The 24,548-nt window shown below is 51.2% G+C and overlaps 6 protein-coding genes across 8 annotated transcripts; 2 read left to right on the forward strand and 4 right to left on the reverse strand.

Annotated features, from left to right (window-relative positions):
* Positions 1-3,274: 3,274 nt before the first annotated feature.
* Positions 3,275-5,061, reverse strand: LOC121590804. The gene is made up of 3 exons (XM_041910810.1): positions 4,868-5,061; positions 4,255-4,701; positions 3,275-4,183 (listed from the first exon to the last, which is right to left on the reverse strand). Exons 1-3 carry the CDS (start codon positions 4,942-4,944, stop codon positions 4,018-4,020), a joined length of 690 nt encoding a protein of 229 aa, XP_041766744.1. The 5' UTR covers positions 4,945-5,061; the 3' UTR covers positions 3,275-4,017.
* A 3,412-nt stretch (positions 5,062-8,473) lies between these two features.
* LOC121590795 lies at positions 8,474-12,394 on the reverse strand. Its single transcript, XM_041910791.1, has 4 exons — positions 12,025-12,394; positions 11,222-11,959; positions 9,515-11,161; positions 8,474-8,930 (listed from the first exon to the last, which is right to left on the reverse strand). Exons 1-4 carry the CDS (start codon positions 12,267-12,269, stop codon positions 8,657-8,659), a joined length of 2,904 nt encoding a protein of 967 aa, XP_041766725.1. The 5' UTR covers positions 12,270-12,394; the 3' UTR covers positions 8,474-8,656.
* Positions 12,390-12,811, forward strand: LOC121590256. Its single transcript, XM_041909740.1, has 2 exons — positions 12,390-12,411; positions 12,456-12,811. The coding sequence occupies exons 1-2, from the start codon at positions 12,390-12,392 to the stop codon at positions 12,809-12,811; spliced, it is 378 nt and encodes a 125-aa protein (XP_041765674.1).
* Positions 12,812-13,051: 240 nt separating this feature from the next.
* On the reverse strand, positions 13,052-17,638 carry LOC121590797 (L-asparaginase). Of its 3 annotated transcripts, none has more exons than XM_041910796.1 (5): positions 17,327-17,638; positions 15,409-15,816; positions 14,337-15,322; positions 14,074-14,259; positions 13,052-13,999 (listed from the first exon to the last, which is right to left on the reverse strand). In XM_041910796.1, exons 2-5 carry the CDS (start codon positions 15,728-15,730, stop codon positions 13,412-13,414), a joined length of 2,082 nt encoding a protein of 693 aa, XP_041766730.1. In that variant the 5' UTR covers positions 15,731-15,816; positions 17,327-17,638; the 3' UTR covers positions 13,052-13,411. The 3 variants fall into 3 exon arrangements, with proteins under 3 accessions (XP_041766730.1, XP_041766728.1, XP_041766729.1); XM_041910794.1 differs by having other exon boundaries at positions 17,397-17,636; XM_041910795.1 differs by lacking the exon at positions 17,327-17,638 and adding an exon at positions 16,629-17,242.
* Positions 17,639-18,283: 645 nt separating this feature from the next.
* On the reverse strand, positions 18,284-22,944 carry LOC121590796 (dolichyl-diphosphooligosaccharide--protein glycosyltransferase subunit STT3B). The gene is made up of 4 exons (XM_041910793.1): positions 22,390-22,944; positions 20,633-22,072; positions 20,090-20,560; positions 18,284-19,993 (listed from the first exon to the last, which is right to left on the reverse strand). Exons 1-4 carry the CDS (start codon positions 22,545-22,547, stop codon positions 19,726-19,728), a joined length of 2,337 nt encoding a protein of 778 aa, XP_041766727.1. The 5' UTR covers positions 22,548-22,944; the 3' UTR covers positions 18,284-19,725.
* A 525-nt stretch (positions 22,945-23,469) lies between these two features.
* On the forward strand, positions 23,470-24,548 carry LOC121588819 (60S ribosomal protein L10). The gene is made up of 2 exons (XM_041907215.1): positions 23,470-23,859; positions 24,107-24,548. Exons 1-2 carry the CDS (start codon positions 23,531-23,533, stop codon positions 24,435-24,437), a joined length of 660 nt encoding a protein of 219 aa, XP_041763149.1. The 5' UTR covers positions 23,470-23,530; the 3' UTR covers positions 24,438-24,548.

Below are 24,548 nucleotides of genomic sequence, written 5' to 3' on the forward strand. Positions count from 1 at the left end.
TGGGCAGGGTAGGGAAATGGTATGGTAGAATTTAAATATAAAAGAAACGAATATACATTGCACCCCACCACTGAAGGACATGTGTCTCGCACTAGTTCGAAAGAAGAGCAGCAAGAAAGCAAACTTTGCGGTCGCACGAAAAGATCTCGGTTAAAGGCATGCGTTAAAGGTAAACGAAAGTAAACGCCCTCTGTAACAATGGTACCAGGCAGTTGGTTCACTGTGTGCGAGATGGCAAAATTACGCTACCCACCAAACGTCTCACCAATATGTGGCTTTGGTGCCAAGGACGCATCCATCGCAGCCGCTCCGACCGAAATTTGTACTGATTTATAGCGTGTCGTTCTGCCTCCATTTTTCCCTCTCCGTTTTTGTTTTTGCTGCACTTTTCATTCACTTCAACTGTCACCTGTTTGTCATTGTCCTCGTTTGAAAGCGGCAGCACGCTGGCGGCGCTGAATGTGGCAGTGTTGCCAGATATGTCTTTTTCTCCATAACTAGCCCGTCCGTTGGTTGGCTGTTTGCGTCAGCTCGGATCGGTGGGAGGAATTTTTGCACACGCTCACGTAAGTGTTCACGGCGATCGTGATGCAAAGCGTTGTAAAAGATTTTTGTGTTTTTGCAAGACATTTGCACACACAGACACACACATGGCAATAAACCTAACGGTGCAACGCTCGGATCGAATTCGGGGCATACTTTAACGTACTGTTATCGATGTAGCAGACCGTTTTCACCGCCCTGTATGTGAGATTGTTTTGATTCGTGGTGGTTTATACGGCTTTTTTAATTATAAACAAACAAATCAATGTGGAACTGGCAGATATTGTCGGCGCTTTGGGGAGGAGAGAACATATTTTCGGATTTCATCGTCATTTGTGCACGTAAGCGAGTCGAACCGCTTGACGGTTGCCGTTCATTCATTTTGAGAAAGATATTTTATTGAAATTCCAATTCATTGTCTGCATTTTTAATGACTTTAAGACCTTCCTGTTTTCAACACTAAAGGCTAAAACTATTCCCAAACAGTCCTTGGAATGGCAAGCGGCTCTCAAAAACAACTCTGTCATCGTTGTGTTCTAATTTTCGAAATCGTATTGTTGATTGTACCAATTCAACCTCCAGCATTCACCCGTGAGATCACCCGTGGGCTGGAGGACACGAGTGAATTCCGTTCCGTCGCAAAACGATCTTTGTCGCAGTGGCGATAGAAACACACCAGCTACAGAGCCATTGGTGGAAAATTTGAACGAGTGTTCTAATTTTAGCAAAAATCACCAACCAAGCATTTGGAGCAATACACACATATATATATATACAAACGTATGCATGCGTATGCATCGCAAAAATCTCAACGCTCGAAGCCAAAACCACATACAAAGACCGACGTTCCACAATCTCTTTACCACACCATCCAGGGCTGGTCGGAATGTTGTGTGATTAACCAACACGAGTAGCAAAAACCAAAAAAGAAGGATTCATGATTCATCGCACACGCCGGCCTTGCCGCTTACCTTCGCACCTTCGTGAGTTGGTGTTTTTGTTTTCCCAAAGCGCCTGACCACCTGATTCTGCCACCCACCCATCTATCTCTTCGCTGGGTGAATAAATGATTTGCGCATCACCCGCGAAGCTAAGGTTCATTTGGTAGAAGAATGAGGGGAAGCGGACGGGGTTTGAATTTTGAATCACATACCCTAAAATATCTTTACCACGGCGGTGGAATGCGAACCGGTGCGCGGTGGTAAAAGGTAGGCGGCTGCGCTACGTGCACGGATGATTGCGCACCTTAATGGGCTGCGTACGTGAAGAGCGTGGAGGCGCATGGTTGCTCACTCAAATGCACGTGCTTGGAGGGTTTTATTTTGTTTTTGATTGGCAAAGAATATTCAAATGTACTACATTTTGGATTAAATTCGATGACAACAATTGCTGCTTTTGACTGAAGTTTAAATCACCAGAAATACTTTATCACATTATTGCATGGAAGAGATTAGTCAATCAAATCCCACTTAGTTGTACCGTATGAGTAAGACAATCGCGGACAAATCGATTCTACCAATGGGCCACCATCCCAGCACAATAGCGGAAACGTTTACAAGATGGTCAGACGATGTTACATGGTGATTTGTGTGGTTAAATTTAGGCCCAACACTCAGCGACGCACCTCACAATGCCAATGGCGATGTAAACATGCGACGATCGTATCCCACTACCACCACCATTACAGTCACCGTTGTTCGAGGACGGGCGACCAATAGCCCGTCATGACAATCGATCGCATCAAACCGTTATACACAATGCGATGCATCAAATTACCAACCATTACCGATTACAAACATGGCATTTAACCTGACGCGCCCGATCGTTCAAACAGATGTGCAAAGTTACTTCCGAGACATTAGCATTAGCGCCTTAGGGTAATGCGCTTCCCATCGGAAGGAGGTGGAAAGCGAATGGCGCACTATGAACAGAGTCGTAGTAGTAGTGACTAACACTAGCATAAACACAACACTGTCAGTGTCAGGGCCCGGTTTGCCCGATACACGAGCGCGAAGGTGACAATGATTTGTAAAGTGAGCAAAAGTTAAAAAAAGGGAAAACAAGAACACACACGAGCGTGCGTCTCGCGTGCTTTTGTTGGCCTGTGCTGGTTTGTGGTGCCGTTGTTGTTTTGTGTTAACTTTCATTTCTTTTTCACTTCGCAATCGATCCGATAAACAATGATGATGGCAATCTGAAGCTGATACAATCAGTGTGTGCTGCCCCGATCGCGGGCGTTGTTCGAGCTAACCGGTAGGGGCGGCCAGTGTGGTTGATTTATTTTTAAACCCGTTACCACTCTTGGCATTCGATTTCGATAGAACTGTTTACGTTTGCCCGCAGCACGGGAAGGGATAGGGAAACTCGGGAATGTTTCAATCGGTGACCCAATCGCTCTGGTCGCTGGTGGTTCTGGGATTTATTTGGGCGGCCACATTTAGATCGTACGTGAGAGACCACCGTGCCTGGCTGCATGCTCGATGCGCTGCAATCGATGCGCTGCAACTCGTTCGCAAGAGTGAAGTGGAACTGCTTTAAATCCCTTTACTTTAATCACTATTGCGATATGTGTTTGCCCTGCCATCCCTATTTGCTTGTCCTGTGGGCAACAGATCAACAGCGTCACGAAAGGGATTGATTTATAGTACCTACCGCCACAAGGTGACCTTGCTGCAAACTCCAAAACGCAAACAACACGCGTCCAAAATCCAACCAAGTAGGCGTAGGTTAGTGCGGGGCCGTCCAACCGAGCAAAACATCAACAACAACCACAGCCACAGCCGCACCCTTCAAGGGACGACGATCGCACGTTGTTGCAGGGGTTTTTGCTCGTTTCTTGCTTTATTAAACGGTTCGTCTCACGCTCCAATGTCGTACATATTATTTACAACCACGCTGAAATACACCCCCCCCCCAAAAACCACGCGACTATACACCCCACAATGCAGAAGAAACATTACAAAAAAAAATACTTCGCTCCCGACTGGTTAAGGTAAGGTCGGGGAACGAAAATAATAGTAGCTTAAATAAGAAACAGATCCCTCGTGTAAGTGTATGCTTATGCTAGATGGTAACGGTATGCGGCTTATGTAGGTGTCGTGGCCTTTTTTCCGTTGCGTTGTTCTAATTTCTAAAACGATCATCGCTTTCCCCTTGCCAGGGTCACGCAAATCAACAGACTGGTACCGTTCCTGTCCGCTGTTGCAGTCGCTGATGTTTCGTTTCGTCTCACATGGAGGACCGAGGTCACCCGCAGGCCCTTCCAGCACCCTGTGCTTCCTTGCGCTGTGGAAAAATGCTAAAAATAAGCCCTTCCAACAAACGGTCGGTTTCGTTTGAAGCGTGGGCTACAGCGCAGATTGGCTACATCTGTTTGCAAACCGCTTCCACTATATGAAACACAAACAAAACATCCCCGACTGCGATGCGGCAGGGTGAGCCTGCTGCCTGCTAGCTGTTGCGCCGCTGTTGGGCTTAGTTGCCGATCGGGAACATCTTCTTGAACAGCTTCAGCGTCGACTGGCGATCGAGCGGACAGGTGGAGTAGATCTCGTCGCACGAACGGGCCGTTTGCATTTTCCCGTTCTTGATCGCTTCCTTAATGGCGGTTCCGTCCAGCATGTAATCGATGATCGAGTTTCTGCATGGGGAAACGTAGTACACAAATGTATTAAAAAAACGGAAACCCTGAATAGAAAGCTAAGCACTTACTCCGAGAGCGCCAGAATCATGTGCTCCACCTGATCGGCCGTGCCGACCTGGGCGTGGTAGTCGGACGAGCGCAGGTAGCTGCAGACGGCCTTCTGCATGCACGCGCCCGAATCGATGTTGTTCTGGGCCAGATAGTCGTCCACCTTGTTCATCAGATCGCTGATGCCGGTCGGGTCACTGTCCGCGCTACGGTAGTGTCCGGAGCCACCGTACCCGCCGCCGATCACGTTGACCAGCTTGGGCAGCAGCAGCAGCGCACCGATACCGACGAGCGTACCGAGCACGACGCCGCCGAGATCGATCTTGAGTGGAGTGTAGGAACCGAGGCCGGAGCTGGAGTAACCGTACCCATTAACGCCACCGTAGCCGGTGGTTAGCCCAAGCCGCTGGCTACGATCGCTGGCGGATTCTGTCGCAAAGCTGTCGTTCTGTCGGCGCCACGGATTGCTGGAGAAAGTCAACAGAGACCGTAGGACAAAATGAATGAGCAATCTCGAAATAGCACACGGGTACGGATTGAAAACACCCGCACTACACTCTGCTTCACTCGGTATAACACTTTGTATAACAGTTCTTAGTACATCTGCATACATCGCCACAGCACCGTGCTTACCTTTGAGCCTCCACACGCTGCCAACCGATCGTTGCTAGCACTAAAACCGACACAAAGTAAGCTGCACGAGCTGCCATTTTATGAAGTTGGAGATGAGTTTGGAGATGGGTGTTTCTGCGACTGCTCTGTAGTGCTCACACTATTGTTGTCAACGTTTGAAGTGTACCAACTGTAATGAATCCTTCTGGCTGGCGAAACAATATTTTATACTCGAACCACGACGATCGAGCTGCTGCTCCTCCTACCAGCAGCAGTGGCGACAATCATCCCAAACACAATGAATAATAGAATTACAAACGAATGTTTTTCCTTGCGAGCTTCCCTCCAAAACAACCGGCAATGATGATGGTTCACGACCTTTTTGCGTAGAAAACAAGAGAAAAGAGGAGAAACAGCATAAAGAAACAACATCAAAGCCATCGCCAGTACAAACCACTTCCCCCCCCCCCCCCCATGGACGAAGGTATCGCACCCTAAAGCCTACGCAAACGACTTCCTTCTGCATCGCACGTGGTGCGCATCTCTATTCTGCCGCATTTCATTCAAAAGATGTGCCCTGTTGCGTGAAACGCTGCGCGATTGTTGTGCTGCGCGGTGGGCTCCGCATGGTTTCTGTCGGACGGTCGGGCGTACTGTGTGTGTGTGTCAGTCACTTAATGGGCCGAAAAGAAAACAAGGGAGCGCGTAAAAAGAAGACCCGATAATCGGAGGCCTATTGCTAGTGGAGGGTAGGAAGCCGTGAACGTTTAATGCGGAATTATGAACATCATTACCGCGATTAAACCATGGTAGCGGGGGGTTGGCCATAGTTTTCTTAAGCTGCAGTTGACAGTTTTCCTTTCGTCGCAACAGAGGCGTTGATAATCTAGAGGCTTTTCCACCATGCCATTCTCCCCCAACGAGCCCACGTGCTTTCTCCCTCTGTCGGTGGGGGCAGGAAGTGGGAAGACGAGATGGTTTGATGTTGCGCAAGCTAAAAGGTGTAATCGGCAAACTTGAAGACGCACCTACACATACCCACACGATAGGTTGCAGCGCAGTTGACAATTTGGGAACCATTTTTCACTTTCCATGGGCAAATTTTCTTCCTTGATTTTTGGAGGGTGTGATTGATATTTTCGCTTGCTTTCACTGCGATCGATAGGTCTGCTTTCACTCCGAGCATTACATGAAGTTCTAATTTAGAATGGTAATTTAATCGGTATACAACAGTTTGTCGCTTTGACAACTCCACTAGATGTTCTTAAAAATCCTTTTTTTTATTTTCTAAATTTCTGCAAAATGGGAAGGCATTTTTAATGAATTATTACACTTTTTAACTACTGTTTAATGGATAAATAATTGTAGAAAAGTTATTTTGGAAAAAGAAGAACATTTTTCGAAAAGGAAACGATGTATTCAATTATCCTAAAATATCTTAATATGGTATACCATATGTACTATTCACGGAGAAGACAGTGAATAACAAACATAGTATACAAATAAGAGACGCAAACAATTAATATTGATTAAATAAATAATAGAAGAAAACCAAACCAATGAACAAAGTGGGGAAAAACTAATGGTAAAGTGAAAAGGAACACAAAAAGGACAATCTAAAATAAAACGCGTTATAACATAACACACAGAAACATACAACATCAAAAACCAAATGATGTAGGAAACACAAAATGAAAACAGAAGAGAAGAAGCGGCCACGATCAAAATGCCTTCAAGTGAAGCAACTATACAAAAAATAAAATAACTGAATTGTACTACTAAACTGTGTAGTATTAAGAGAAGATAACACGTAAAATATTTCCAAAACAGTATCAAACCAGTGTACGAAGCTGTGAAGCATACTTCATTCATGTCTGTATTTGTGTGTGTTTTTTTATTGTTTAAGATCTTTAAACAGCTTAGAATTTGAGACTATTAAAGTTACAAAGTTTAAAAAAATGGACTAAAATTGTACAAAGATGATAGAATAATCTCTTGAATCCATCGGTAACAGTACAATGATTCGTCACAAACACACATAGACAAATTGTGCCGTATTGCAGCGGCGATTGCATCATTTAATTGTTCGGCAGTGCACAGCGATGACATAATGGCCACATGTGTGTCACGCGCACCGAAGAAGAATTGTCACCGGGTTGCGTTTAATTTTCCACCACTAAATTATTCACGATGCGTGAAATTAACAATTCGCTGCAGCGTTTCTTAGCGTGGTGGCTGCAGCGCACAACCAAGAAAACATGCACCACGACGCTGCAAAACTGTGCGTCGCTGAGTGTGCTAGAGTAAAATCAGGGAGGGAAAACGGGCAACAAATATTGATGTACAATTGTAAAAGCTTTAATATTGTTTGCTTTTGTTATGACCGATCAAAGGTACAAACAATAAAGGACAAACCCAACCATGTCCTACGATCATCCTCCTCTGCGAGAGCATAGATCAACAGTGGCTCGATCGAATTTAAAATTGATTGATATTCATGCTGTTTAAAAAGGCTTCAGTGGTTCTTCTTTTTAGCGAGAAGCCTGCGTTAAAGCTTTTATATATGCTTAGTTTTAAAAAAAAGTGGCTTAAAACTAGGTTATACGGCAGGAACTGAAACCTCTAGTAGCATATCGGCAAGGGTCTTGTGCATTTTCCACCAAAAGAAAAAGCCTTGCCATTCCCACTTTACATCACAACCGACTTACGTATGCAATTTGAATGCTGCAGTTTCGAAACTGCCCTACAATGGCACTGCAGTGTGACATCAGCTCCTCGCGGGCAAGCAGATAGCATAACCGTCGAATGCAGTCAGCATAATCAGACACATACATTTCTTTTCCTCTTTTCACTAGCACCATTCCCAACGAAGCAACAACATATGACGGGCCCCCTTCTCCTTGTAGTTCGAACCACCAGTAGTACGGAAAACCAATCCACACGCGCGCCATGGCTTTCCGAAGCGTGAATTGTTTTCCATCGTGTTACTGCACAATTCAAAACGATTTGCGGCACGACGACGATGATGATGATGATAAATCGTTCTCGCGCACTCGAATGATTTGCGCACCACTTTTGCGTATTTGCCTTTTGAGTCGATGAGAAGGGAGAGAGAGACAGAGGAAAAAAAACACACACACACACGGGAGTGTGGCTCAGGGAATCGAAAGCCATGAACCGCTAAACTTGTCATGGCTGCAACGCGCCGATCGTTGATGCAGCGAGCACTTAGTTCAGGGCCACAATTTGCGCAATGTGCCAGTTTAGCAATAGCACTGGAACCGACAGGACGGCGACAATGCTCACCGTGTCCATGCTTGCGCTGGCAGTGCTGCTACTCGAGCAGGGCCCGAAAGCACTGGGCGGACCGGCGCCGAACGATACCGTAGGTGGCCAGCACTGGGGCCGCGCGTACGGACCGGTCGCCCTGTCCGAGGAGGATCGCTTTTACACGCTCGACTACTCCGCCGGCACAACGGTGCGGCCGCGTGCCCGAGCGTCCAAAGCGTCGTCGTACGGCTGGCGGCGCGAACCGCGGTTCATATCGTTCGAAACGAAGGACAACAGCATCGAGGTAGGTGTAAAGCTCCATTTGCTGCCTTGCAACATCAAAAGCGAAACGAAAGCTTTAAAGAAAGGTAGAAACATAGGACTTTTTTATATCTCTAAACGCAAATTTGGTAACGTAATTCCTTTTTTCCCGCCCCGGTTTCTTCCCCCCCCCCCCGGGACAGGTGGAGATAGATTTTGCGATTCCCTTCCTGTCGATTCCGGTCCAAAAGTCGGCCAGCGGTGTGATGAGCTCCGTGCTCAAGGTAAGCATTGCGTCGGATAGCAGCAGTAGGCGACCGTCGGGCAGCAGCCGACCATCAGCGACTGCGGCACGGCCTGCGGGATGCGATCGCACACTAACGAGCTATCCATGCCGATCTGTTTCCCCCTGGACAGGGCACTCCGCTGCTGAACGTTAACCTTGGCGCCGTGGCCGTTGCCGGGGCGCTTACCGTCGGCGGCGCGCTGATTGGGGCGGCTGCCCGCACCTTCACCAACGGCACCGGCGCCCTGCTGGGAGGGCCGCGACGCGCTGAAAGTAAATCCCGACCGGAGGCGGACGGTATGGGCGGTAAGTGTGATTGCGTGTTGGGAGCCACAGCACAGGGTTAAGGAGTCGTGGCCACACGGTGCCTGCTGCCCATTGCTTCTGTCTTGTGCTGTGTTCGTCCCTCTGTGCTTGAAGTTGGCCTGCAAGAAGCTGGCTGGGAATGACGCACAAGTGACCGAGTGACGCGCTCTTTTGTTGTGACCTTTGTGACGTGCAAATGGGCCCGGACAAATTAACCCCCACACACACACACACACACACACGCGCAGACACATCGTTCTGGGACGGGAAGGAAAACAAGAACGCGAATTTCTATTTTTGGTTTCACAAAACGATAAGAGATAAAGTTATTTCAAGGTGTAAAAGAATGTGACGGAAATAGGTGACAATAAGAGTTGAGCTAAAAACAAGAAGCGGTTCGCCCACAATTTTTGCAAAACCAGAACATCCAGTACAAAACGAAACAAAATAGGGATGTAACCCGGCATGAGGTCGTCGTGGCGCGTTCACAGAACAGAAACAGAAGCCATGGGCTGGCAGGGGGCAGTGGGTCAGAAGGCAGTTACTTTTTGTTGCCCTTTCCGCCGGGTTCGTTTCCTTTCGCGCCAGCCGCTCCTCCGCCAGGTCCTTTTCCTGCCGCCCCTTTAGCTTTCGTGACCGATATGCGAACCTTCGCGCCGCCTGCATCCGGCCCACCGGCAGCTCCCTTCTTACTACCCGCCGCGCCTTTTTGGTTGGTGGATTTTGAGCCCGCTCCATCCCCCTTGCCATGGGCGCGTCCGGCAGCAGCAGCAGCAGCAGCTTTGCCCCTGCCGTCCTTCTCGTCCACGACCGGCTTGAGCTGGAAGTCCTGCGCGTTGTACTGCGTTTCGGCCACCACCACGTCCGGCCGCTTCATATCCGGCCGGATGATCGCCGACGGTGGGGTAAACTCCACGTCCAGCTCACTCTCGCTGCCGCTCGGTATGTCCGCGATGGACGTTTTCGCCGAAAGGCCGAGCACCTTGGACGAGCGGCGTATCTCTTCCGCGAGCAGGCGCTTCTCGCGCTCGGTACAGTGACCACAGTCGGTCAGCTCCTTGCAGCCGCACAGCGGCAAACCCTTGCGCTTCAGGGCGTCCCGCAGCAGGTACAGCTTGGTGCGGTGCGGGTCCTTGGCCAGCTTGAACTTGATCGGCTTGCAGGGCAGGTACGGATCGTCCGTCCTCTGCAGGGTGGCCGAATCCTTGAGCGGATGCATCGTGATCGCGTACTCGCCATGCTTGCGCGTGATGTGCAGGGTAGGCCGTTGCTTCTTGTCTCCCTCCTCCTCCTCCTCCTGCTCGGCCCCTTGGAAACCGACCGACCTACGCTTCGTTACCGGCACATTGTCCAGCGGGTAGCACTTGAGGAAGTGCTGCATCAGCTGCATGATCGGCCGGCGCACGGCGCCCGGGCGCCAACCGGGCCGCCGCTTGCCGATGCCGGGCGGACACACGTCCCACTGCCAGCCCATGTGGGCCGGCACGAGCGGATCACGCTTCATGCACGTCCGATGGCCGACCACAATGCCCGGGTGGCGCTTGCCGAACCGGTACGAGTACAGGTTCCGGTTTTGGTGCTTAATTTTGCGCACGGTCGCGCTGTACTGTTTGCGGATCTGTTTCGCCGTCGGCCGCTGTTTCACATTCGAGACGGCTGTGTTACGGCCGCTTTTCGGATCCTGCTTGCCTTTAGCGCCGTACACCTGTTGCATCTGCTCCTTGCGCTTACCTTGGCCATTGTCCAGCTCTACCACCGAGCCGGAAGCCTTTGCTTCCCGCTCCGTACGCCAGGGACGACGCGTGATGGGTCTCGTGGCGGCTACATTGGCGACGGTGGAGCGTCGACGGCCCTGCGTGATATGTTTCGACTGCCGCGGACCGGTGCTGAACGAGCTGGTCGAGGTACGGTCTCCCTGCTGGCTGATCTGGTTTGCGCAATCAATGCAGCGTGTTTTGCAAATGTTACACAGCCGACAAGAGTCGGACGAGGCGACCATCGTGTCGGAACCACGCAGCGACGAGTCCTGCTCATCGGGCCGGTGCTGATCGATAGCGACCGAGGGAGCGTTGAAGTACGCCGGCAGCGAGAACCGAGAGCGGGATTCCTGTTTTTTGGGCTTGTAGCCACACTTCGGGCAGCAGCACGCGTCCGGCAGCCAATCCAAGCAAGCCTTGCAACGCTCGCAACAACTAGGAGCAGGGAGAAAACGATTAGGATGATGTAAACCCCTACTTTGCAACAAGCCATACCGGATAGAAGAGTTGGTCGTCTTCTTGATGCTTTTACGACCGCTCAAATCCTTTCCACAGGCCAGCCCTTCGTCGGCACGATTCTCCGCCAGCGTGTGGGACGAACGTGCACGACCTGGGCGGACATTGGCGACCGATGATGCGCAGGTTGCACCGGTAATGGTCAGTCCACCGCACTGGCTGCAGAACTTCCCGCACCCGTCGGGGTCGGAAACGGAGTCCCGCTGCCCAATCGCATCGTCCAGCTTGACCTGATTGATCTTCTCCTTGAGCCGCTCGATCATCTGCTCCGTGCTGGACACCATCTTCTTGCTCAGAATGCCATCTACAATCTCGTACCCGCAGCACGAATCGCCGTTCGCTCGCGGCAGGCTGCACTTGGGGCAGGCGAGCAGCTGGCGCACCTCCACCTCCTGCCTGTCGGCCGATTTCAGCTTGCTGTCGTTGATGCGGTACAGCACGTCGAACGAGGCGAGCGGATCGACCGGAGCAACGCTGCGCACGACCTGCAGCACCATCGAGACCATGCCCGCCTCCTTGGACGAGGACGCATCGTGCAAGGGGAACTGCTCGGCCACCGGTGTGCCACTGTCGGCGGTCGGATCGAACGCCATCACTTTGGTGTCCTTGAGCTGCAGCACGCCCCGGTAGCTGTGCGGCGAGTCGTTCGCCTTGATGGCCACCTCGACGGTGCTGTCCGTCAAGAAGCGGGCAAACTTTTCCGCATCCTCCTGTAGGCTGTAGCGAAGGGTGGGGGCACAACATTTATTAGGTGAACGAAAAAAAAACAATTATTCACTTACCTCACCACAATGCCCGGCTTGATCGTGTTCAGCATGGTCAGCGTGCCGACGGCATCATCCTTTTCCTTGCCGCACTGCAGCGAAAGCGTGTACTGCTGCTGCTGCTGTTCCTCAGGTTCGTCGCTGCCACTGTTCAGCTCCAACAGTTTGATCAAAACCATCAGCGAGTAGGGCGGCTGGTCGGCAAAGGGAAGGCCGGGGCCGGCATCGTACGAGGCGACACTGGGCTCAACGCTAAGTTCCATCCTGTTCCACTACAGCTGGGACGGCTTCAACAAACCTTGCAGGCAACCCTTCGAACACCTCACACCGGACTGTGCGGCTGTGTCGTTGAGCATTTCCCACCGCAATGGTTGCTGCGATGAATGCACGTTTCGCCCAACCGACGTAATCAAGCCTGCATTGGTGTCATTTTCATCTCTTCCCCACAGACAAGCAGCAGCGGGGCGGTGCGCAAGAGGACAGTTTGCTGTGGACACTTCTCGGGTCGTTGGATCGAACGATGGAAGACTACGACATCGATACGGTGGCCTGTGCGCAGCGGACGATTTGCTGGTACGTGCGGGAGGCCAACGTAGCGGTCGCCGAAGGTAAGCCCACGCCCGTGGACACCGTCGTCGAGGGGCTGTCGCGGGCCGACTGGATGGACCGGTTTCTCACCGGTACCGCCATTGAGCAGGCGATCCAGGCGGGCCGGCAGCGCAAGACGAGCTGCGAGAAGATGTTTCCCCACTGTGCGATCGGCAGCTTCGTGGAGCACCTGGTGCGTATGGCAGGGAAGCGGTAAGCTAACGGCGGGAGCTTGTACAATGAGTCAATGTTTAGGGTAAGTTTTTGTTATCGTTTGGTAAGCAGTTTGGTACGATTTGTAAAGGCTATGCGTATGTAGTTTGTAGTTAGAAGCGTGAAATTGTACATTTTCGGAAGGAATCTATACGAATATATCATATTTGGGATGATGAAACATTTTTTTTAGTTCTTGCATCGGCGTGCTAAAAAGTGTCGTCGAAAAAGTAACGTACGCAGCCACTTTAACTTTACCTGAACGGTCAGAGGTGTCAAACTCGACATTTGTGTATCTTTTTTTTATTACTGGTGCGGAATATATATTTTTTTATTCTACCTTCCTTGTTGTGTGTTTTAAATCTAATTACAGTAGAAGACCGACTGTGTTCGTTCTTAATGTCTTCGCTTTAAATTCCTTATCAATACACTGCACTTTACTGGTGGGCTATTAATGTAGGTTCAAAATTTAAGTAGCTACCTCTCAACAAAAAAACCTTCACATTCATTGTCAACATACTCTAGCACATTCCCCTGTCCTCCTTCCACCACCTCGCGTATCACAATAATGCAAAAAGTGTACGAGACGCTCAGTAGCCCACAATTAGTCGAACGAATCCTTCATCTGGAGCCGCTTGTCCGCATCGAACGACAGCTCCTCGCCCCGCACTGCCTCGTGGCGCTCCAGCACCGGCACTACCGCCTCCGAGTTTGCCTTCAGCGCGTAGTCGAGCGGCGTCAGCCTGAGATAGTCGATCGCGTTCGGTTCGGCATAGTTCTTCAGCAGATACTGCACTATCTCCACGTGCCCGTACAGCGCCGCCACGTGCAGTGCGGTACGGCCGCACGAGTCTTCCTGCGACAGGTCGGCCCCGGCAATGCGGTACGATTCCAGTCTGGCCTGCTGGTTGCGGGCCGCGGCCGCACACAGCCCATCCCCGATCGCCCGTATCGAGCCGGTCAGATGGGCACCGCACTTGATCAGCAACCGGATCGCCTGATGGTGGTCGTGCATGATCGCATCCATCAGCGGTGTGCGATCGTACCGGTCGCGTATGTGCACGGCGGCACCGTTCTGCAGCAGATACTGCACCATCTCGATGTTGCCCTCGCAGCACGCCACGTGCAGTGCCGTCCGGTGGTCGTAGTTTTCGGCCGACATGTTGGCACCGTAGTTCTTCAGGTTCGTCAGCTGGTGAAGGAGGAGGTGTGAAGGAAAGGTCGTTAGATACACGATAGTCTCAAGCTGCCAGAGGGGCGCGTTACCTTTGTTACATCGCCAGCCAGCACGGCCGTGCTGACCATCGCCGGAAAGAGGGAAGACTTTAGCTGTCCCAGCTCTTTGGTGGACGTAAGATGAAGCGTACGTGCAACGGCATCGATCAGATCGTACTCTTGCATTTCCGGCGGCTTTTCACAGGTGAGCTCTCCGCGCAGATTACTCTTCATCATCTGTAGAGGATATAGAGAACACACACACACACCATAAGTGTCAATAGCAAAATCATCCACTCTCCAGACCACCTCACCTTCTTCTTCGTCTCCCAGTCCCACTCCTGCTTGCTCAGCACGTACGACAGCTTGGCCAGTGCCGCTTCCGGCGTCATATCGTACCCCGGTATGATGCCAACCTCCTGCAGCTGCCGGCCCGTTTCGTACAGATCGCACACCGCACCCTCGTTGCACTGGGTACAGTTCACGATCAGCACCTGCCGCTCGTTCGCCTCCTTCAGGGCCGCGATCAGATCCGCCCGGTTGGTGGGAAAATTGCCCGCACCGTACGTCTGCAGCACCACGCCACGCATCGGCGCCCGCAGAAACGCATTGACCGTCGCGACCGAGATGCTGGGAAACAGCCGCAACAGTCCCACGTTCTCGTCCATCTGCAGGTGCACCGTAAACTTGTCGACCGTGCACGGCCGAAAGATGACCCGATAGTCCACCTCCACGTTGATGCCCATCTTGGCGAGCGGGGCCGCATTGGGCGAATTGAACGCGTCCAGCGACTCGCTGCTAACCTTGATCGTGCGGTTACCGCGGAACAGCCGGCTGTTGAAGAAGATGCACACCTCGGGCAGCACATAATTCCCCGCCAGGATCAGCGCGGACGTAAAGTTGTCCTTGCCGTCCGTGCGCGTCTCGAAGATCGGTATCTGCGACCCGGTAATGATGATGGTTTTGCCCAAATTTTCAAACATAAACGACAGGGCGGACGCGGTGTAGGACAGCGTATCGGTACCGTGCAGTATCACGAACCCGTCGAAAAACTCGTACGACTGGCGTACGTCGGTCGCGATGCGCACCCAGTCCGAGATGCTCATGTTGGAGGAATCGAGCAGCGGCTCGTACTCGGAGATTTGGTACAGTATGCGACGGTGCTGTCCCTCCACGTACGGCAGCACCAACGGGGCCATATTTTTCGCCGGCCCGTACCGCTTGCTTGCGTACCCGTCGTCGTGCATGTTCGGGTACTGGCGTATTTTGCGCACAAACTCGTACGGCCGTGGTTCTAGCGCTGCGGGAAAGCCAAACAAACAAATCGATATAGTTACATGTTTACCACGGTTTGTGTGCCAATTTGAGCCACTCCCATCTCCTTACCATTCTTCTCGTTTCGCATCATGCCGATCGTGCCGCCGGTGTAGATGACGAGCACTTTCGCTTCGGGCGCCTCCGACGGCAGCTTGCCGTAGCTCGAGTTTCGCCGCATCGACAGCTTGCTCAGGTCCAGGCTGCCGTGCGGATTCACGTCAACCAGTTGCTTGCGCTTCCAGGGCGAGTGGGCCGGTGGAACGGTCGTGGGACCGGCCGGTGCGTTTCCACCGTTTTGCGTCTTCAACTTAATGGCAAGTGGCGTGTCATCGTCTTCGCTGTCGGGCGATGGGGCAGGAGTGGTAGGCTGGTGCTGGTCTACCACGTCCATTGTGTGCGGTTGTTTGGCTACCGATTACTAACAAACTAACGACGACGACGTCCGGGGCGAATCGAAACTAAAGTTCAGGAGCTTCGCTGCAAAAAAGAGTAAAAATTGAAGCAAACATAAAAATAAGGTCATTTTCGGAAGGCCCCAGAAGAACTTCACACGTGGTGGTCTTGAGGCGTTGTGCTACCAAGTGATTACAAAAAAAATGTTTCCTTATCTAAATCCACAATCCAGACGCTACAATGGCTCCCCCCATCACGGAGGCATTAAATTTACATATTTAAAAAAATAATCACAACAACCGGCTAAAACCGGACCGAATCGAGAATCGGGTGCCGTTTGATAAGCATTAGGAGCCGTGGATGGACTGCTGGTATGTTTATTCATGAACGATTAGCGTTGTTTGAGCGGGGAAAGAACAAAGAACATCAACCAAAGGTTGAACGTAATTCCACAACTGGTCTAGCAATAGGCATGGAATGCTTTAAAAACTGTGTCTCCCGTTGGTATTGCAACATAAAATATGACTAAATATCCAATTCCTCTATTCTAGTACACCGCGATGCATTATCCATTCGAACCTCTTTCATGGGTGCAGCACTATTTCTATTAATAGACTGTGTGTGGCAAATATTTTGAACTAGTTCGCCACACCACACGCTATCCGGAATAGCCCACGTTGCATCAGCCCGGGGGTGTTAAAATAAGTGTTTAAACACTTCACTACTCCTCCAGCAGGTCGCCTTTTTAGCCTAACGATATGGTAGCAACGTGGCCGTGCAATTGTGTACTGCACACGCTTCACGCACGGAGCGAATTTAATTGCGCGACCTTGCGAAGGGTCGACCCAGCCGGCCAGTGTCTTGTAGCGGATGCTCAACCAAAGCCTATACCGTACCGTCCACAGCACCTGCACACGCTAGTGAAAGCTTAAAGCTTTAGTAGCAAATGAAAACTCCGATGCACCACACACCAAGGCCACATACACACACAGGGGACTGCCGTGGCTCAAACTGCACCTAAACCAGAGCCGCCTCACAGCTTTCACTGATATTGCACACTGCCAGGCCGAAACATTCTGTGCCGAACTTGATGGCCTTCTTCTCTCGCGCGCGCGTCTTCTTGCGGTTGGTCTTCGTTGGTGAAAAGACCTTCGAAGAATTTATGCGCACGCAGCGGTAGCATAATTACTCCCGAATGTTCCCCGACTCCCCCGAAGCCGGTGGGATGGCAGGCAGGAGGTGGTAATGTAACAGAACACACATTAACACACATAACACACAGCACACAGCTGCAACGGTTCAGCAGAAGTAGGTCAATCTTCAAAATCATATGATATTGCCCCCGCTCTACTGGTTCGCAGGTCGGACGTTGCCGCAGCACACTCTTGCATGGTGTTTTTTCCGTATTTTCTTTTGATAGCTGCTTATCAGAGACGGTAACAGGCGGCTTGTTTGTTTTTTACTACGCTATAACTTTTAGCACTCCATTTTATCGCTAATCATGTAATTCTTAGCTATCGCAATATTTAACGTTTTAATCTAAAAACTTATTTTTTTTTTACCGAAATTGCTTTTAAAACTCTTTAATTATCACCTATATGTTTGCGTGTTTCTTGTTTCGGTTCACTACGTTCATTCAAAACCCCGGTAAAAGATAAGTTCACCTTTTTATCGCCAAACGCGCTTCACGCTATATCTAAGCACCGTTGCGCATACGATGCACGCGCTCGCAACTTCCTACTAACCGCCACCGGAGCTGACTGAAGCGCGCCACTGCCCAAGCCGGTCAATTTGAAGGCGCCGCCGTAGCAAACACCATTCCACACCACCCCACCACGCACGCTTGTACCAAGCCAAGCCACACACACACATTACCGCCGTACGCATGCACGCGACAACGCGCGACACACTGTCAACAGCGATCGACACAGCGCAAACAGGCGACCCTTGTTACTCGGAGATAAGGAAGCGTTCTTTTCTGTTGCGGCCGTGCCCCTCTCCCGTGATGTGTGAGCAAGCAGTCCATTTAGCGATCGGGTGTGAAGTAATGCTCGTTGTGATTGCCGCCAAAATACACACACAAGAAATGGGTATCATCCGTATCACCAAGATATCCGTTTCGCGATCTGGGTTCAAAATATTTACCACCGGAACGTCCAGCAACGTTTGTTCGCAACTCGGTCGATCACGACCCGCGCGTCATCAGAAGGTTCACTCGATCTATTGGTGGCGATCAGGTGAGTAGAGCAAGCGGTACGGGATTTTTGAAGCACACACTGTTTGGCTATGCGAAAGGTCTGCGCCATCTGATGCTGCTGGGTTATTCCCGGGGACCATATAGTACCGTACTTTCCCACACCCAAAAAGTGGTATCCTTCGACTGTATCTCGATGTTTCTGCAGGGACGCGTTGCGGGGCCTCAAGCTGCGAGTAAGGTTTCTTCATTTCTGTAAAGAAAAAGGAAAAAACAAGTAATTAAAAAAAAATATGTATACAGCATCATTCCGTTAGTTTTCTCAATATTTCAAACGACTTCATACTGGCAAGTTGATCATTGTTTCAATCTTTTCGATGCGTGTTTTATTTCACTCCTTTCGTAGTGTGTAATGGTCGGCTTGGAGGTGATCTTTCTATATATGAGATGTTGATCGTTCGATATATATATATTTTTTAATCTTGTTTTGCTGTGCTTTACTTGTTCACTTGCCCATCTTGCCTGCACGAACAAGACGCCCACCACAAGGACGATCAGATATCGTTGGAATATAGCAGATGCGCAAATAAACAACACGCACATCCTAATTGAATCGATCCTCAAACAGGCAAGGCGCGCGCGCTCAACAGTTCGATCTTCTGTTCACTCTGCCAGCGGAAGGCGCTTGCCGATCCTCTCTGCGCGCCCTTGCCATGTGCATCCAGCATAAAATTTACGTCTCCATGGTAACAGAACGATCGCACAGTTTCAGCAAGAGCAAAGAGACATTACGTTACACACTTCGCAATGAGCAGCTGCACCTTGAGGTTGTTTGTGAGTGTAGTGCCGTTCTTTCTTCAGCAGTTTACTATTGTGTTTGTTGGTATTAACCGGGTTTTTTTTTCTCTAGATCTACTTGTATTTGTTCATTTGTAATTTTCTCTTTTTTGCTCCTCTACTTGTATGGAACGGGCAAACAGAAAAGTTGTCCACCTAAATGCAAATGCTTCACTTTCAATCTTTCTGTGCTTGCACTTTGCAGCTCAACATCTTAGTTATGGAAATCTAGGGCGAATCAGTCCACTGACCACTGCTTGAGGAGAAAGAACAAACTGCAAAACAATGTCGGGTGGGTGAGGTTTTGGGGGAATTGTAAAGTGTATTCGGTGCGCACAAAACACATCAAAACGGTGAGCGGGCTGTGGTGGCCCCCGGGCAGACCATTGTAACACGTAACTCGGATCAAAACATCTTCCTTCTTCGCAGCTCCCACGCTGTCGCCTAATTTTATTGCATTTGATCCCAGTGTTCTAGCGTTTTAGATCTATAGTAAGACTTATTTTGTTGGATGTTGTGTCTGCCACTAGCCGGGGGCGCCTGCTGCATGCCCTTCCTTTACACACTACAATAAAGAACCAAAAAATTGAGATAAAAGTTTTGGCGACACGAACGACCGCGGGGGGCAAATCGAAGGTCCAACATTGAATTGGGGAGATATTAAAGGGGAGGGGCGACAGTTTGCATTTAACCACTTTTCACAGCATTTTGGTTGCAGTGTGAGCCTGCCGACACATAAAACGATCGGATAATAATTATTTGCCCCCTCCCAAAACGGTTCTTGGTTTTACACTAACAAAAAAAAAGGTTGTATGGGTACTCCTACGGATACAATGTGAGGAAAGGAAACGACAGAAACAAGACCGCTCGTAGTGCTTCTTCTTCTCCCTCCCCCATTAGCTGAAATGTAACGCTTTGCAGGAGTCCGTGCAGCGCTCGCTGATCCACTTGGCAACAGCACCCTACTTATTCCTCTTGCCCTTCACCACGACGGGACGGTTTTTGATCAGTCCTTTCCTTCGCTTGGACGTTTTGCGCGACACAAACTCGCCCGCCGGCAACACCCGTTCGTCCGGCTTCAGTGCGGGCCGGTTGAATTCGTGCGGTTTCTTCACGCGATAGATGCGCACCAGCCAGTGCTCGCTCGTGTACGCCTCCTCGAGGTACGTCAGGTCAAAGTCCTTATTGCCGATCACGGCATTGCGGGTGCGATCGTATCCGGCAGCTCCTCTGTTGTGGGGTAGTAGTAAAAGCCAAGAAAACGAAAAGCAATTTAAGGGTTTAAATAGTCTCCAAATAGATTGCTAACTCCCCCCTATCTCTCACCTGTAGTCTAGCTTCAATTCTCCAAACTTGTAGTAGCTCAGCTTGTACATCAAGCAGTTCAGCAGGGCCGGTGCACCCTCCGAATCGATGCGGAACTCACCCCGGTCGGTAAAGTAATCGCTTTCCCGTATGTCCTTCGGGTGTTCGCCCTCGGCGATGCGCACCATCCACAGGAACTTGTTGATGTCGTCGCCGGAGTAGCCGATCACGCCGCCGAAAATGACCAGCACATAGTCCACATCGAGCGAGGTCATGATCTCGTACGCCTTATCCTCCGGCGAGGACATGGCTTTGCCGACGAGCGCGATGTGGCTGTTATTCCACGTGTTATTATCTACCAGTGTGGTTCGATTGGCCATACCCGCTATCTGGTAGCCGTAGTCCCACCAGGACATGACGCGCGCATCCGGTGCCGTGTTTTGCCACAGCCAGTAGTACGCCTCGCGGAAATCGTCCAAAATGTTGCGCGTGCTGTAATTGTAGCAAAGCAAATTGTCAGGTATATCGTTAAAGACTTTCACCTGCCCGTCAATACACCCTTACCCGTCGTTGCTGTTGTAGAAGGCCAGCACAATCGAGGGGCTGCTGTACGCGTTCGACGTCACCCAGGTGCAGTGTACCGCGAACATCATGAGCAGCATCAGGATCGCCACAATCACCATATTCTTTACGTTCGATCCAAGGCCCGTGTTCTGCTCGCCGTGGGCACTGTGCGAGGACAGATCGTGCTTGGGACGATGCTTCATCTTGCCCGCCTTGTCGTACATCTGCTTCTTCTCTCCGGTCGCGTCCTCCTGCTCGCCCTCCGCACTGCTTTCCTTCGAGCCGGCCGCACTGTCCTCCTTCAGGAACACTTCCAGCAGCCCGGAAAAGGCAACGCCGGCCAAAATGCACACCACGGGCGTCAGGGTCAGCATCAGGCGCACCATCACACCGGCAAAGTAAACGGCACTGATGGCGTACAGCACGACAAACACGCGCTCGTCGTTGATCTTCTTGATGCAGTACCACAGACCCACCGGGAACGTGCACACCAGTATGTGCAGATCGAAGAAGAAGGAAAACCACGTCGTCGGCTGATGCTCCGACACGGACGCAATGATCGGAATGTGAATTTTCGCGTACCCCGTGTCCCACAGCGAGTAGAACCGGCCGCTCCACGGCGCAATCACGCCCAGCATGGTGAGCAGCACGACGCCCGCAAAGACGACACCGGCCGCCACCAGACCGCCGACCAGGAACAGGCGCTTAAACTCCTGCTTTGACAGCACGGTCTGCACGTGCTTCAGCACGGCCACGGCGAACAGCAGCAGAAACACGCCCGACGCGGCCATGTGCTCGCTCGTGCGGATCGGCTGGAAGCCGACGAACGGGATCTGCATCGACAGGATCAACCCGAGGATGTAGAAGGTGGTGTAGGAGGTGAAGAGGCGCGGCGAGTAGCGGCCCATCATCAGCAGCACGAACACGTGCAGCGGGATCAGATTGATGATGAACACGTAGCCACCCCAGGCGGACACCATGTAGAAGTAGGACAGGGCGGTACAGGCCGCCCAGTACACGCTGCCCGTCTTCACCGACTTCACCCACAGGTAGTAGGTGAACTGGAGGGCGAAGATCGCAATGCCCTCGTTATCGTACGAGCCCGCCACCGAGCGGCTGATGTAGCCGGGCACGATCGCGATGAAGCTGGCGGCGAACAGGCCGGCCCCGGCCGACCAAAGCTCCTTCGTCAGCAGGTACGTCGAGATGGCGGTGAGACCGCTGAAGATCGGCGCCAGAAACACGCAGATGTCGCGGATGTGCACCGGAATGTTGAGCGTGTGCAGCAGCCAGTGGATGCCGCCGGACGTGATCATCAGCCCGGGGTACACGGTGCCGCCGACGATGCGGCCCAACGGGTACCAGGCGGACTCGTCGAACCAGTTGAGGAACTTGTAGAACCCATTCTCCACCATGTGTGCCGTGGCACGGTAGTTGAACCTGTGTTAAAACGAAACGTAAGAACGGCATGAAATAAACTCCTGGTCGCACCTGGTGAGTTTCGTGCAGGCGTATGTGTGCGTGTGCGTGCTTTTGGCCCTGTATTTGTGTGCGCGTGCAGCGAGCCACGTACGAAAACAAAACAATCCCAACCCTTGCAAGGGACACGTAATCGCTTGCGAGTTGCTGCTTCTCACCTCACGCCCCCTTTCCAACCCACCCTCACACACACACACACCTCTTTGGGATCATTAACCTCGCTGGAAAACCGTACCAAAGGATCGGGTTTTCCAGCATTTCTCCCTCCACCGACTCACCATGGATCGAACTCGTGGATGATGCTCTCGAACCGGATCACCGCAAACAACCGGCTGGAGAATCCGCACAGCCAGGCCAGCAACAGGACGGCGAACGTTATCAGGCTGGAGTAGCCGGCCGTCTTCCGAAGGGTGGTGCTCTTGGTGGACCGATTCATGCTGACGGCCAGAGTGTCTGCCGGGCAAAGGGGAACTGGGAATGTTCCGTTTCCGGAAGATTGTTGCTTTTTCACGTCACCGTATTAAGCACACCTACACACACACGCACCCCGTGTCCAGCAAAACCCGGGTGGAGGAGGAAGATGTAAGAAGCGAACGAAAAGCCGACAAAAAGACCGATTCCGCGTTTGGCCCGTTTACCGAGGCACCCGTTTTGCAGTACTTCTAATACAGGTTGCCGAGCGGCAGGTTGTTACACAGGCATTTTACACCAGACCGCGGAATGTCCACGGAACCGAACGGAGAAAACACCGGGGAAACAATTAACGCCACCACCGAGTCCAGCAAATCTTGTTCGTGTTCTTGCTTCTTTTTCTTCTTTCCTTTGGCCAACAGTTGATAAAAAAGTGGTGACGTTGCGGTGACAGCATCGAATGTTCGAATGATTTGAAACCTTTTTCGAACATGCATTTTTTTTGGCATTCAGTTTAATTTTTTGGATTTGATTTGCCCTAGTAAAAATATTTATAATTTTTTAAGACTTATTTATTACATATTTGCCATATCAACCGAATATTTACAATGTTCGTGGCAGTAAATTGTAACATCACTTGACCAAAACGGTCACGGTGTGATTTTCCTGCATTATGCCAGATTGGCACGAACCATCCTGAACTAATCTGCAATCATTGAGAAAAGGGGAAATTACATTCGATACAGGCATGAATCAATTGAAGAACTTTTCAAAACGGACATATTTTGCGATCTACGTGAAGAAAACTAGAAATTAATTAGGTTTTTCACAAGTTTTGTCATGATTTTACTCCGCCAGCGACTGTCAAACGGGCCTGACAGTCCGTCAAGCCCGGGCGCATGAGCCAACCCGCCGCTCTACCGCTCACGATGCGTCAGCTTGTTTGACAGGCACACATTTCTCTTTTTCCTCGTACGTCGGAGGAATCGCACGTGTGTATCGGAAAAAATGGGTCGCCGCCCGGCTCGGTGTTATCGTTACTGCAAAAACAAACCCTACCCGAAATCGCGCTTCTGTCGCGGTGTTCCGGATCCGAAAATCCGCATCTTCGATCTGGGCCGCAAGAAGGCATGCGTGGAGGACTTCCCGCTCTGCGTGCATCTCGTGTCGGACGAGTATGAGCAGCTCAGCTCGGAGGCGCTCGAGGCGGGCCGTATCTGCTGCAACAAGTACCTGGTCAAGTTCTGCGGCAAGGACCAGTTCCACATCCGTATGCGCCTGCACCCGTTCCATGTGATCCGCATCAACAAGATGTTGTCCTGTGCCGGAGCTGATCGGTAAGTGCTCCGCGTTTCCGCGAATGACGCTTCCATTGCGCGGTTACTTCCGCCTTCTCCTTCCACCGTGATGATATTTGCCATTTTCAGAGCATTGGGTTATGAATCTTTCCACTGATTACCCTTTATACACGTTGACAATTGCTGACTACATCGCTGAACCCCACTACATTTTACCATTGTGTCCCGCAATGACTAATCAACATTCTCCTTCACTTTTCTCCTGTTGTCTCGCTCTCGCAAACAGGCTCCAAACAGGAATGCGTGGTGCCTTCGGCAAACCGCAGGGTACGGTGGCTCGCGTCCACATCGGCCAGCCGATCATGTCGGTGCGCTCCAGCGACCGCTTCAAGGCGCAGGTCATCGAGGCGCTGCGTCGTGCCAAGTTCAAGTTCCCGGGTCGCCAGAAGATCTTCGTCTCGAAGAAGTGGGGCTTCACCAAGTACGACCGCGACGTGTACCAGAAGCACAACGACGAGGGCCGTCTGGTGGCGGACGGATGCGGTGTCCAGTTCCGCAACGATCACGGTCCGCTGGTCAAATGGGAGCAGCATCAACGCAACCGACTTTCGGCCTAAGCGCGCCTCTTCGCTCTCGGGAAGGCGAGTCCGTTGCGGGAGCGTAACGGCTTGCTGATTCTCTCTTTTTGCGTGAAATAAAACAAACACACACCTTCCTTGAAACAGAAA

This window comes from Anopheles merus, chromosome 2R (genome assembly GCF_017562075.2).
Source record: "Anopheles merus strain MAF chromosome 2R, AmerM5.1, whole genome shotgun sequence".
Lineage (NCBI taxonomy): Eukaryota > Metazoa > Arthropoda > Insecta > Diptera > Culicidae > Anopheles > Anopheles merus.

Coding starts and splice junctions, on each gene's coding strand:
- LOC121588819 (XM_041907215.1), top strand. CDS start 23,531: ATGGGTCGCCGCCCGGCTCGGTGTTATCGTTACTGCAAAAACAAACCC. Junction 23,860..24,106: donor TCCTGTGCCGGAGCTGATCG/GTAAGTGCTCCG, acceptor TCTCGCAAACAG/GCTCCAAACAGGAATGCGTG.
- LOC121590797 (XM_041910796.1), bottom strand. CDS start 15,730: ATGGACGTGGTAGACCAGCACCAGCCTACCACTCCTGCCCCATCGCCC. Junction 15,323..15,408: donor GATGCGAAACGAGAAGAATG/GTAAGGAGATGG, acceptor GCTTTCCCGCAG/CGCTAGAACCACGGCCGTAC. Junction 14,260..14,336: donor ACTGGGAGACGAAGAAGAAG/GTGAGGTGGTCT, acceptor TATCCTCTACAG/ATGATGAAGAGTAATCTGCG.
- LOC121590256 (XM_041909740.1), top strand. CDS start 12,390: ATGCACGTTTCGCCCAACCGAC. Junction 12,412..12,455: donor GCACGTTTCGCCCAACCGAC/GTAATCAAGCCT, acceptor TCTTCCCCACAG/ACAAGCAGCAGCGGGGCGGT.
- LOC121590804 (XM_041910810.1), bottom strand. CDS start 4,944: ATGGCAGCTCGTGCAGCTTACTTTGTGTCGGTTTTAGTGCTAGCAACG. Junction 4,702..4,867: donor CAGCGTGTGGAGGCTCAAAG/GTAAGCACGGTG, acceptor GACTTTCTCCAG/CAATCCGTGGCGCCGACAGA. Junction 4,184..4,254: donor ATGATTCTGGCGCTCTCGGA/GTAAGTGCTTAG, acceptor TTCCCCATGCAG/AAACTCGATCATCGATTACA.
- LOC121590796 (XM_041910793.1), bottom strand. CDS start 22,547: ATGAATCGGTCCACCAAGAGCACCACCCTTCGGAAGACGGCCGGCTAC. Junction 22,073..22,389: donor ATCCACGAGTTCGATCCATG/GTGAGTCGGTGG, acceptor GTTTTAACACAG/GTTCAACTACCGTGCCACGG. Junction 19,994..20,089: donor GAATTGAAGCTAGACTACAG/GTGAGAGATAGG, acceptor ACCCCACAACAG/AGGAGCTGCCGGATACGATC.
- LOC121590795 (XM_041910791.1), bottom strand. CDS start 12,269: ATGGAACTTAGCGTTGAGCCCAGTGTCGCCTCGTACGATGCCGGCCCC. Junction 11,960..12,024: donor AAGCCGGGCATTGTGGTGAG/GTAAGTGAATAA, acceptor CCTTCGCTACAG/CCTACAGGAGGATGCGGAAA. Junction 11,162..11,221: donor ACGACCAACTCTTCTATCCG/GTATGGCTTGTT, acceptor CCCTGCTCCTAG/TTGTTGCGAGCGTTGCAAGG.